General features: G+C 36.9%; 1 protein-coding gene across 3 annotated transcripts in view; it reads left to right on the top strand.

The window, feature by feature from the left end:
- LOC125272534 (zeta-sarcoglycan) overlaps positions 1-13,658 on the top strand; it is a 364,989-nt gene that overhangs the window by 338,966 nt on the left and 12,365 nt on the right. Inside the window, exon 8 of one of the 3 annotated variants that reach the window (XM_048197424.1) lies at positions 7,634-12,475. The exons of the other annotated variants lie outside the window; for them this stretch is intronic. Within the exon in view, the coding sequence (XP_048053381.1) occupies positions 7,634-7,831 (198 nt within the window). The 3' untranslated portion in view covers positions 7,832-12,475. Of the gene's footprint in view, positions 1-7,633; positions 12,476-13,658 lie in introns of those variants that run through there. 3 annotated transcript variants of the gene reach the window in all.

Here is a 13,658-nt window from a genome sequence, read left to right as displayed (position 1 = left end):
GGAGGGGGCTCATGTTAGTGGTCCGTGGCGGGTAGTGGCTCAGGTTTTGGTTCCATGGCAGGCTCAGGCGTCATCATTAGATCTGTGGCGGAGGTCTTCTCTTGCTGTCCGGGACACTCACGGGCTGGGACAACAAGCCCTATCTGGAGCGGACAGGGAGATGGGGTCAGCGTTTAAATGAATATGTGCTGTCAGCAATGAGAATGACAGCAATGAGAAAGCAGCAGTTGAGAAAGCATTTGATTAAGTGTTTGCACCAACTCTGCAATTCACCACCACCATGTTGACAGGTAGCGTCATTAAAATTACACTGTTATGATAGTTTGATTATAAAGTATTTTGAGACTTTAGACTTTATCTGGCTATATGAGACTACAGTTTGAACTATTCCCTTTTCTTTGCGTGATACATTGACATTCCAGTACAGAATGGCTCTTTAGGCATTATCCTGAACATTGTATAAGCATTTCTTTTATGCGTCATAGAACAGAGTAAAGGCTTTCGGGAACATATGTAAACGTCACATCCTTTCATTTTTACCTGGCAAAAACGTCCCAAGTCCTTCACATAAAAATCAGCCTACAGCCTTTTAACTTAGAAAATCGGGGTCTCGTTCTTTATCACATGATCCTTCAGTAATCATTCTAACATGATGATTTGGTTTCCAAGAAACATTTCTTATTATTTTTAATGTTGAAAACAGTTTTGCTTATTATTTTTTAAACACCATGATACATTTTTGACACAAAAAGTTCAAAAGAACGCCATTTATATGTAATAGTTTTTTTCTAACAATGTAAAAGTACTTACTATCACTTGATCAATTAAATTCATCCTTGCTGTCTGAAAGTATCAATTTCTTATAAAAAAAAAAACTACCTCAAACATCACTGTGTAAATAGATGATATTATATTACATGAAATGTAATGATATTAGATGAAAATGTTAAACACAAGGTTAAGTCAAATACAGAATGTCAAGATAAAAGTGTAGAAAAAACAATGTAAATGTACTCAGGATTACCCCAGCATAGCCCTCAAGATCAGTTTTCATTATGCTAAACACCATCACCATCATCATGATGCATGAAATTAAGTACCTATTTTGTTGTTGTGCTTGCGTTACATGGCAGCTGTAGAGCCTATTAAATCCCCCATTCTCTCCACCTAAACACTCCCTCTCACTTCAGCCAGCCAATGAGGCGGTGGATATAGATACATATGGTGTCGACAAGCTGAGGAGACGGGGGAGCTGAAGCAGGCATATGTACGCTAATGTTTCATTTGTTTGTGCAAAGCTCCAATATGGTGTCCATTTGAGACCAGCCCTTAAACCCATGAATCTTAATAAAGCCACTAGGGTGTGTGATAGGGACAAAGTAACGAGAGAAATGCTCCTAAACTAGCCCTGCTACTGAAGCAGACTCATCTATCAGCAGACAAATCTATCAGAAGCCCTGTGGTGCAATAGAGAGGGGGTAGATCCTATGAGGTTAATAATCCAACAGCCAAATTACTGCCAGCGGTTTGTTTTGCCCCTGGGTTGTTTTTGCGTGATGGCGGTGAGGTTTTATTTTCTATTATTCTAGAGTATGGACTCCCATGGCACTTCTCTCTGCCAAGCTTAGCGGCACTTTTTTCAAAGTGTGACTCTAAAATTCAGGGGGAAAATGCAGTTTTTGGAGTGTTTTTATTTGTGCCAACTCCATTTGGCCTTATCCGTCTGTTGTTGCTCCCCTCTCTTAAGTCTTTTGTCAGTTGTATAGGATTCTTAGCCATATGGTTGTTTGTAAACATAAAAATGTTTTTGTTGTCACATTATACAGTTCTTCTAATCAGCACATTGGCTGTAGGTATCATCCATTAAGAGAGGACAAGTGAGGCCTTTGTGGGCTCTCTGAAGTACCAGTATGTGGGTTTCTGAAGCTTTAGAGAATAAAAGTATTCTGTGTGAAACTTAAAAAAGTTTCTTCAATGGCATTAGACTTTAAACCCTCCTGTTTAGGTATCTGGAATCGTTTTTAAGACCCAAACCATATACCACACACGTATGCAAATACAAACACCATTTTTGAAATGTTTTAGAATGCAATTCATACTGCAATACAAATTCACAATGCGTTCTCAGTGTTGGCACAAGGGGCGCTATAGCAGACATTAGATATTAAACTTCTTCTACAGTGGGTACGGAAAGTATTCAGAACCCCTTACATTTTTCACTCTTTGTTATATTGCAGCCATTTGCTAAAATCATTTAAGTTTTAAGTTTTTTTTTTCCTCATTAATGTACACACAGCACCCCATATTGACAGAAAAACACAGAATTGTTAACATTTTTGCTGATTTATTAAAAAAGAAAAACTGAAATATCACATGGTCCTAATTATTCAGACCCTTTGCTCAGTATTTAGTAGAAGCACCCTTTTGATCTAATACAGCCATGAGTCTTTTTGGGAAAGATGCAACAAGTTTTTCACACCTGGATTTGGGGATCCTCTGCCATTCCTCCTTGCAGATCCTCTCCAGTTCTGTCAGGTTGGATGGTAAACGTTGGTGGACAGCCATTTTTAGGTCTCTCCAGAGATGCTCAATTGGGTTTAAGTCAGGGCTCTGGCTGGGCCATTCAAGAACAGTCACGGAGTTGTTGTGAAGCCACTCGTTCGTTATTTTAGCTGTGTGCTTAGGGTCATTGTCTTGTTGGAAGGTAAACCTTCGGCCCAGTCTGAGGTCCTGAGCACTCTCGATTGCAACCAGTCGTCCGAGTCCCTGCAGCTGAAAAACACCCCCACAGCATGATGCTGCCACCACCATGCTTCACTCTTGGGACTGTATTGGACAGGTGATGAGCAGTGCCTGGTTTTCTCCACACATACCGCTTAGAATTAAGGCCAAAAAGTTCTATCTTGGTCTCATCAGACCAGAGAATCTTATTTCTCACCATCTTGGCAAACTCCATGCGGGCTTTCATGTGTCTTGCACTGAGGAGAGGCTTCCGTCGGGCCACTCTGCCATAAAGCCCTGACTGGTGGAGGGCTGCAGTGATGGTTGACTTTCTACAACTTTCTCCCATCTCCCGACTGCATCTCTGGAGCTCAGCCACAGTGATCTTTGGGTTCTTCTTTACCTCTCTCACCAAGGCTCTTCTCCCCCGACAGCTCAGTTTGGCCGGACGGCCAGCTCTAGGAAGGGTTCTGGTCATCCCAAATGTCTTCCATTTAAGGATTATGGAGGCCACTGTGCTCTTAGGAACTTTATGTGCAGCAGAAATTTTTTTGTAACCTTGGCCAGATCTGTGCCTTGCCACAATTCTGTCTCTGAGCTCTTCAGGCAGTTCCTTTGACCTCATGATTCTCATTTGCTCTGACATGCACTGTGAGCTGTAAGGTCTTATATAGACAGGTGTGTGGCTTTCCTAATCAAGTCCAATCAGTATAATCAAACACAGCTGGACTCAAATGAAGGTGTAGAACCATCTCAAGGGTGATCAGAAGAAATGGACAGCACCTGAGTTAAATATACGAGTGTCACAGCAAAGGGTCTGAATACTTAGGACCATGTGATGTTTCAGTTTTTCTTTTTTAATAAATCTGCAAAAATGTCAACAATTCTGTGTTTTTCTGTCAATATGGGGTGCTGTGTGTACATTAATGAGGAAAAAAATGAACTTAAATGATTTTAGCAAATGGCTGCAATATAACAAAGAGTGAAACATTTAAGGGGGTCTGAATACTTTCCGTACCCACTGTATAGTCAGTTTTCTCTGTTTGGTCAACTACAGTTATGGCAAGCAATATTTTACTCTTTATGATGATACTTAATAAAGTTTGTTAAACTTTTGAAAAGTATAAAGCTAGTTACCTGAAAAATAACACATCCGCTTTAATAGAACACATATTTCAAGGTTGCTCTATCACCCATTTAAGTACTGAGGTTTGTTTCCACTACAACAACACAAAAGAAGATATTTTTAAGATTGTTTAGTCAGTATGTCAGCAATATTCAGTCAGTATGTCTGCAATATTCAGAACAACTTTAGACCCCATTGATTTTTATTTTGTGGATAAAGTACACAGATTTTCAAAATTATCTTCTGTGCTTCACAGAACATCATTCAGGTTTGGAACAACATGGGGCTTAGTAAATGATGACAGAAGTTTCATTTTGGTTAGTTATCTCTTTACACAATATACACACAAGCCAAGAAATGAAAAATTAATGTTATAAATTATAATTGAGAATACTGACACTTGTATTGGCATTTGTGTGACCTTTGTAGAATAATGGGAAGGACAAGTATGAAGCCACAGGTCCATAAACTTTTTTGTCTTTGGGAGCTCCAACCATTAATTTGTATTAGTAAGTCCAGAAGTAAATGAAACGTGTGGCAACTGCTCGCTAGAATTGTTTGATTGTCATGGTCGTAAAGAAAAGAAGATAAGAGACTGATCTCAGCAATCTGTCTGCGTTTTATAGCATGTGACTCCACTCATCTCCAGAACGTAATGGAGTATGTGATACACACGAATGACCTCATGAAGTCTGATGGGTCACCTGTATGTGTTTCTATCCCCCTCCCTTCATATCAGCTGCATTTCCAAAAACCTTCCTATCCTCCTCACATTTAACTCTCGACTCTTCTCGACCTGTTCATTTTCATTTGCTGCTTACCCTCCTCCAGCTGTGACATGTGAGAAATCATGCATGAAAAAATGTTTGGACTGACTATAATTGGCCTTCTCTACACATATAAACACGGAAGTGTACACACACACATTCCCCAATAGTGTTTCCAGAATGGGAAGAGGTTTGTAAACAACGCACCAACATTTTTTTATCCCATGGTTGACTGACAGTAATTCATACAGACACTTTCATTTGGGGAGGTTGCCATCTTTAATCCCCTCATAAGATGACCTAAATGACTTCCGTTCCGACTTCTTTCCCTTGTCTCTTTCTCTCTCTTGCTCCCCATGGTTGGCCCCCCGCCCCTCTCTCTCATAGTGTCTCTCAGTAGGGGTCATGATAGCTGTCAGCGGGCGGTACCATTAGCCATGCCACATCTCAGAAAATTCTGGAATTCTGTCTCTTGGCAGAAAACGGAAGAGTGTTTAAAATGGAATTGGATTTGAGGGTCTGTTTTGGGCCAAGGAGGCACTCACTGGTATTAGGTGACACAATGCATGAGGACATGTCGGCTAACTGAATGCCAAAATAGAATTTTAGTAATTTGGCAATGAAGGGGATGAAGTGATGAAAGCATTTAGAGGACAAATGCAAATTCCTTAAAGAGAACAGAGACAGAAGGACATGTAAAGCAGGGGACTAAGCTTTGAGGTAACATTAATCATTAAGTATCAATGATGGCATTTAATTTAAGCTCCATTTGCGTCAAATTTTATTGTTTATTTTTATAGTGGGTAGTAGCATTTTAACCAATCACAGATTAACAGTCGGCCGAAAAGGTATTTGAGCGCTCCAATGAAAGCAATGGCTTTCATTGCATTAGATACAAATAACAAGTGGCACCTGCAAACAAATTTTTGGTTTTGGCCCAAATGGTTTTGAAGGAGCGTAATCACAGAGAAAAAGTGATGTTTAATTAGCACTTAACTTAATTTGCATTAACTTAAATGGTGTCTGTTTAATTAAAATTTGGGTTTTGGTGATTTAAAAAAAAAAAAAAAAAAAGAAAGATTTTGGTGCATCACTAGTATTATGTAAGTTCACAAGGTGTCCAAGTATTTTGTTATATTAACAATAATCTTGTTCCACAAAGTTTGACAACCTGAAAGTCTTTATTTTAAGCAGTATATGAATTGACTTTCATTCTGACTTTTTTTCTCAGAATTGTGAGATATAAACTCACAGTTGCAAGTTATATAGTCCAAACTGTGAGAAATAAACTCGCAGTTGTGAGGAAAAAGGTTAGAATATAAATATTTAATATCATTCTATGTGCAATACTTTATGGAACAGAAAGTCACTGTAGATGCTTGTCAACAGCTTGAGGGTAATTGGAATTGTGAAAGTGCAATGTTCTGCATTACTCAAGTGGGCTTTAAGAAGGCTCACTGTTTTTTACTCTTTACACTGTGAACATACATTTGAAGTGTTCTGAAAGTTTGACTGGATTGTATTTAGACCCTTACATTTTAAAATGAAGTTTATTTGCTTTTTACAAATGTTCCTTTCATATGTTTTTTTTTTTTTTTTTTTTTTAAGACTCATTACCCCTTTTGCCCACATATTGTTTGTTTGCTTATTTATTTATTGTCAAGGCTTTTTCCTTTACATTGCTCCCATTGACATGTGTTCATCTTCATACAAATTGTCCTGAACGTACTGCACTTATAGAGGAACAAACATACAGAGGTTATTGAAATCCCCTTGGGTATATTTAATGCTGGTTTTAGGATAGCATTATGCAGTACATTACAGCATTCAACTTGCATTCAACTCTAAAGAAATGTCAAGGCAGTTCACGTATAAGGACATGTAAAGTTCAGTCTGAGGTATGTGTGTGTATAAAAAATCAAATTCACATTTGATAAGTGTTATATTGAAGTTTGCAGGGCACTTGGCGAGAGCAAAATGAAAAACTGACGCAGCAAAAAACGAGTGAGACAACAATGAGAGACAAAGTGAGAGACAGATAGGAAAAGTGGCTGTGCGCTGTCCTGCTGACAGCAAAGCATCATGGGGGCTTGTTTGTGCAAATGTTTATAGAGATATGCCCTGTCAACACCTCAGATACCATTACTTACAGTAATTAGTTCTTCCTTGTTGGTGTCTTCTCTCTCTCCCCCTCCTTTGTCTTTTGTCACTCACCCACAGCGTAGTTATTGTAAAGATTATTTGGCCTTTCCTAGCTGTCAGAGCCTACAGACTTTTTGGAACTGATAAATACAGGAATCAACATATTTATAAATCAAAGGGCAAACAGACTTTTAATGAAATGTAGTTCATGCCCCTGGTGATGTTCTAGATCCTGGTCCATATCTGGAAATTAAATGTGTGTCCTTTAGGAGGAATTAATGCGCCAGGATTGTGTCATGGATTACATGCACTCTAAAAAATTCTGGGTTGTTTCAATCCATATGTGACCCAAATTTGGGTTGAAACAACCCAAAATTTTTTAGAGTGAAGCCAGAGTTTTTAATATAATCTTGCATCTTAGGTGTTTATTCAAGTTGGGCACTTTTATGTCCCAGGGTTTGCTTTTTTGCTTTTTATTAGAAGTTAAAGAACAAATGCCAAATTGGTGAAAGTACTTGCCATTTTTTGTGAGCAATAGCCCCTAGAATAGTCAATGAACGGACTTTGGAGGTCTGAAGCTGGGAAATGGTCTTAAGGAGATACTAAACAACACACACATACAGAGAGAGAGAGAGAGAGACTAGACTGGACTGGTCAGATTGTTGTGTCTTAACCACTAAGGACAACACTGTTCAACTATGTTTGTCTCAAATAATGATACAGTCTTTCATCAGTGTGGCGTTTTTATATGAGTAAATGCAGTGTAATCTTAAATTACTGTTATTATGTTGATTTATCTGAAGGCTTTGATTATAATGTCTGTATTCTTGTATTTTCTGCTCTTCTCCTCTTCTCTCCTCGCCTTTCCTCTTCTCAGATCTTTCTAAACGCAAACTCAATCCGTCTTGGAAATCTTCCACATGGGAGCGTGGACCCATTGCTTGGTCCAGGGACCACATACCCCAAACAGACTGTGTACGAGGTGTGTGTATGTCCCAGCGGCAAGCTCTATCTGTCTCCTGCAGAGAGCTCCTCTACCTGCCAGACAACCAATAGTGTGTGTCTCTGGAGCTGAGAAAGGTGGGTGGGCCATGGACCACCCAGCACCAGAAAGGCCTTTCTTCACCTTCCCTCTCTTGCTCCTTTCTATCCTCCTCCAGTTCCTCTGTCCTATTCTCTTTCTTAAGATTTTTCTGTAATGCCTTTTTTTTTATCCACTCTTCCATCTGTCTGTCCATCTGCCCTTACATTTGTCCATCCAGTATCTGTCTATCTGTCTGTTTGTCTATCTACCCTGTAAACCCGAATAAGTTGGCAAAATGCAAAAAAGAAAAAAAGGGGAAAAAGGGGAAAAAAAATTAGGTAATCAGTTACATCATTTTTTTCTTTTTTTTTTAAGTTAAGAAATTCAAAGTTTAAGCAGAACTGGCAGATTTCAATTTACTCATACTCATACATTTTAATTGCTCTAAACTTGAAATTTTTGAGTACGTTAATTCATACATTAAACTTAAAATTATTGTGTAATCTCAATTTATATTTTTAGTAGTGGAAATTTATCTAGCTATAACTAATTCAGCAAAAGCTAATTGGTAACACAATGCTTCAAATACTTTAACATAGCATAGCAATTGCTGAAAGAATACAACAATATAGAACATTTATGATATACCTGTTCTCAAACTAAGCTCATGCTCCACTCATCACCATGACGATGCAGTAACCCCCAAAAAAATCTGCATAACAGAAACTCTTCTAAATTCAGATAGCAAAGCATTAAACACTACTAAATCCCCTACTTTACATTAATCTTGCACAAAAACTTAATTTTAGCATTTATTCTCCCTTTCGAGTGTCATGGCAAAGCATGCTGGGAAATAGAAATCCCAGCCCAGTTTCAGGTAAATATAAGTTTGTCTGAATGAAAAGAAACAAGTTCATAAAACTCAAAACAATGAAACAATTCAGATAACTTAAAATGTGTGAGTGATATCAAAAGAAAAATAAAGTTCTGAATACTCATAAAAGTTCATTTGATTGAACTAATTTGTTTAATTTCAGTTTGCCCTACTCAAACCAATTAATTATTTTGATCTATCTATCTATCTATCTATCTATCTATCTATCTATCTATCTATCTATCTATCTATCTATCTATCTATCTATCTATCTATCATCTGTCTGTCTGTCTGTCATCAAAGCATCTTTCTCACACTGACTGTATATCACACTTTCACTTCATTTTGTCCTTTTTTGTCTTGTCTATTCTCTTCTTCTTTCAATTTCCCCTTTTTCCCATCTTCCTCTTCCTCCTTGTCCTCTCAAGCAGAATTCAGGAATCATTTGATGTATCTTGGCTCGGTTGAAGCCACATCTTCCCAATCTGTAAATGGAGCAGAAACTCTCTTTTTTTTCTTCTTTTTTTTTTGGTGTGTGTGTATTTTGTTCCTCTTATTTTTGTATGAGCGTCTGACTCAGTGGAGGATTGTGAATGTGTGCCGGGACGCTGGACTGCACTCAAGAATGAGCACACACACGGCGACCCGCAAACGAGCGCGTGTTTTTCTAAAGAAGATACTAAGGTGCCTTTGCTACTGTTAGTAAAGCACATCACCTGCTACTGTCCCTCCACGTGCAGTGAGACTAACCTCCACTAGGAAAACTGACCGAACGAACCTTCTCCTCTCCTTTAGTTCATTGGTCAAAAAGATAATACGATAAACTGAAAGAAAACAAAAACTCTTTTTTTTTTCCCCTCTTGGATGTTTTTTTTCTTTTTTTTTTCTTTCTTTTTTTTGGAAAAAAGCACAAGATTATGCCATGTATATAACAACATTAATAAATAATAATAAAAAGAGAAAGTTTATTTTAAGAATTTTGTATTCAAGAATGCTTGATAATGTTTCTTTTTTTATTGTTTTAGTCTCATGGACATGTTTACATGTACTATGGTGAGTCAATGTTAAAAAAAAAATGTTTATTTGTTTTATTTAAAAAAAAAAAAAACTTATTTCCTGTTATCAACCAAATTAAACTTTTGGATTGTGTTTAGGTCCTAACTAAAATTGATCCTGCCAGTCAAAAAGAGGTGCCGTAATATTTTTCCCAACTCTGTTTTCTTCTTTCTTTCTTTTTTCTTTGTGTGTGTGTGTGTGTGTGTGTGTGTGTGTGTGTGTGTGTGTGTGTGTGTGTGTGTGTGTGTGTGTGTTGGTTCTTTCCTCCACATGATGCAGTGCAAAAATCAATATTGCAAGTTTATTATTAATCGTCATTGTTACATTATTTACTGTTTTCAGTATTTCAGACCATGGACCACTGCACTTGAGTAAATTAAAATATGATTTAGAGGGTCATTTCTGCAAAAAGATTTCAAAGTGAAAGTGAACTGCCAATATGGAATAACCATTCACAGTGTTCTGTTGGGAAAAGTGTATACAGTAATGAGAAATAGTTTTTGACCTATTTGGAATTAAATGCATTTACGCAAGAATAGCTCCTAAAATATAATTTCATAGTAATAAATTAAATGATAATCAAAGACAGTTCCATTTCTTAAGCAACATGCACAAATTTAGAAGCCATTCATGTAAAAATCTAATTCCAAAGAGGTTAACAAACTTAGCAGTAATCCAATAACACTTGTGTTTATGGCTGTCATCAATCTCATTATGACACATTATGAAACGTTTGAGAATTTTGACTGCAGTTTTCTTCAATTGCGAGAGACATATATAACGTATGTTTGGCAATAGGAGATAAAAGGTGAAAAATAAAGTAATCAAGCCTATATATATATAAAATAACTGAAGCATAGCTCTAAGTTTAAAAGCTCAACTTTGTTTTGTTTTTTGGATAACCAAGACCTGACAAAAGATATCCAAGCCACAAATGCCCTCATAAATGTTTAAAATATGGAAAAACCTGACTGGATTCTAGATAGCAAACTCTAGAATAACACAGAATGGGCTAATGTACAGTAGTATGGGGTGCTTAGCATCAAAAAAACTATTTATTTATTTTTTGTGTTTACGTTCTGTAGGAGAGAAGATTTCTTAAACTAAAACAAAGATATATTTTCTTACAAATCCTATGCAATGTGTTTGTAAGATTGCTGTGAGGTTGGAACATTATTCAGTTATATAAGAGGTCATGTTAATGTCCTAGATTTTCTTTTCATCATAACTCCAGTATTATAACATTCAAATTAAACTGGCTCGTGAAATGAGTTTGAAAATAATTAAAAATAAACATGAAATGATGAACACATGCAAATATGTTTATTTGGGAAATTAAATGTCTTTATTTGGGAGATGAAACCCAATCACTGTCTTTCCCTTCATTCAATTTCCATGTTATTTCTCAGCAATTTTAGTGCCATTGACATTTGGCAGAGTCTAGGGGAGTCGGTTTATTTTCTGTGAAGAAAAGTATGGACAAATGTTACTACATCTCCTGGTCTCTGTCTTTTTATTTCTTGATTTTGTCTGTCCATTTTCTATCAATTTTTGACTAGAATGGGTAGAGGCAGGCAGAGGCAGTCTTTGAGGCTTTCGGATCAAATTTACCATGAAATAGAACATCTTCATAAAAGGATGAGGTCAGTGCTTTGGTTAGGACTCACTCCTCTGGCACCTCCATTCTCATTTGGAAAAGCAGAGAGGTCTTATAAAGCTTACGAACTCTGGGAGAGAAGCTAAACATCAGAGGAGAGTGAGGGCCATAAAAAGCCTATTCATTCTTCATTGTATTTCGTGCTCATAAATTTTGGCACACTAATAAATACGTGTTTTGAGTGTAAAACAAAAACCCCTTAAGGTTTTTTGTTTGTTGGTTTCTTTTTAAACATATGTCATTTTCAGTTATTGCACTTTATTTACCCTTCTGTGTGTTTTAAAATGAGATTTGACAGTGAAATATGATTAAATCTGTTTCCAAGGGCTTTGAAAAAAACTCTGTTAAGTCTTGAGATGCAGATTCATAACAAATTCAGTGTGAATTTCATTCTTATTGTTGAATGCCATCTGTACTACAGTGTTTGAAAGTTGAAAGAGATTAAAATAGCTTTCCTGAACAATTAATAACTTGTCTAGGACAAAATAGCTGTTGACTGAGTTCACTTGGATTGAATAGCGTCTAAGAAGATTGCTGAAATTTAATTTTGGTTGTATTCTGCTTTAAATAATGAATGTTTATGAGATGCCTCATTGGCATTCAGATGGGATAAATGTGTTGAATAAAGAGTCGAGAGGTAGACGAACAGAACGCCCTGGAGGCAAATTACTGAAATCACATGTACGCACACACAAACGCTTGACAGTTTTCACCGTTTTTTTATATTTTCACTATCATTCGCACTTCAATTGTCTCCTGCTTTTTCAGTGAACTTACACCATCAGACCCAATAGTCATGAAGGGCAACATTCAAATAGCATTTACAGTTACTTTGGCATGTGGGACTTATTTGCTAACCACCTGCAATTCAGTTTAACCTGTAAAGTTAAATCATTGTTATGTCAATTGTAGGTTTATTATATATAGTGTCTTTTTCACTAAACTGTTTCCCTGGTGCAATCCATGTTGCACTATTTCTATGCACAAAATGTAATTTTAAAGAGATATTTTGTTTTGCTTTTCTGTCGATCATGGCAGCAGTAATTCATCAAATGATGTACAAGAACATTATAACTGGGCATATATCCAGATATGGAGGGTAGATAAATGTGCTTGTTGCGATATAAATACTTAGATTACTGTGATGGAGCGATGCTGTACACTCCCACTAAAAGTACTACCATTTAACTTTTTTGGTAGGTAAAAGTCGGTAAGATTTTTTTGCAAGAAGTCACTTACACTCAGCAAGGCTGCATTTATTTGATCAAAAATTGTAAAAACAGCAATATTGTGAAATATTATTACAGTTTAACCTGTTAGATACAGTGTCCTCCACAAATATTGGCACCCTTGGTAAATATGAGCAAAGGTGGCTGTGAAAATAAATCTGCATTGTTTATCTTTTTGATCTTTCATTCAAAATATTCACAAAATTCTAACCTTTCATTGAAGGAAAAGAATTGAAAATGGGTGGAAAAGCTCATTATGAAATAAATGTTTTTCTCTAGTTCATGTTGGCCACAATTATTGTCCTTTTCCCAAGATAACAGCTCTGAGTCTTCTTTGATAATGCCTGATGAGTTTGGAGAACACCTGAGGAGAGATCAGAGACCATTCCTTTATACAGAATCTCTCCAGATCCTTCAGATTCCAGCTCCATGCTGGTGGTGCTTCTCTTCAGTTCACTCCACTCATTTTCTTTAGGGTTCAGGTCAGGGAACTGGGATGACCATGTCAGAAGCTTCATTTTGTGCTCAGTGACACATTTTTTGTGTTGGTTTTGATGTTTGTTTTGGATCATTGTCCTGATAGAACATCCAACCATGGCCCATTATTGGATTTCTAGCAGAAGTGGTCAGGTTTTGATTTTTTATCTGTTAGTATTTGAAAGAATCAATGATGCCATGTATCTGAACAAGATGTCCAGGACATCCAGCAGAAAAATAGGCTCACAGCATTAAAGATCCAGCAGCATATTTAACCGTGGACATGGGGTACTTTTTATCCATGTGTGCACCAAACCCATCTGGTGGGTTTGCTGCCAAAAAGCTATTTTTTTTTTTGTTTCATCTTACCATAGAAGCTGGTCCCATTTGAAGTTCCAGTCATGTCTGACAACTGAATATGCTGGAGTTTGTTTTTGGATAAGTGTAACCCAGGTCCCATGTAGTTAGAAAATAAAGCTGGAGTGGTTAATACAATGAGACTGGGCCTGGGCTCGTTGTAGGGAAATACAACTTGTTTTATATGTTACTTAATAAATGTATATTTGTAACACTCTTGGCTATTTT

This window comes from Megalobrama amblycephala, linkage group LG7, assembly GCF_018812025.1.
Source record: "Megalobrama amblycephala isolate DHTTF-2021 linkage group LG7, ASM1881202v1, whole genome shotgun sequence".
NCBI classification, from domain to species: Eukaryota; Metazoa; Chordata; class Actinopteri; order Cypriniformes; family Xenocyprididae; genus Megalobrama; species Megalobrama amblycephala.
This window is presented reverse-complemented; position numbering and strand designations above follow the sequence as displayed.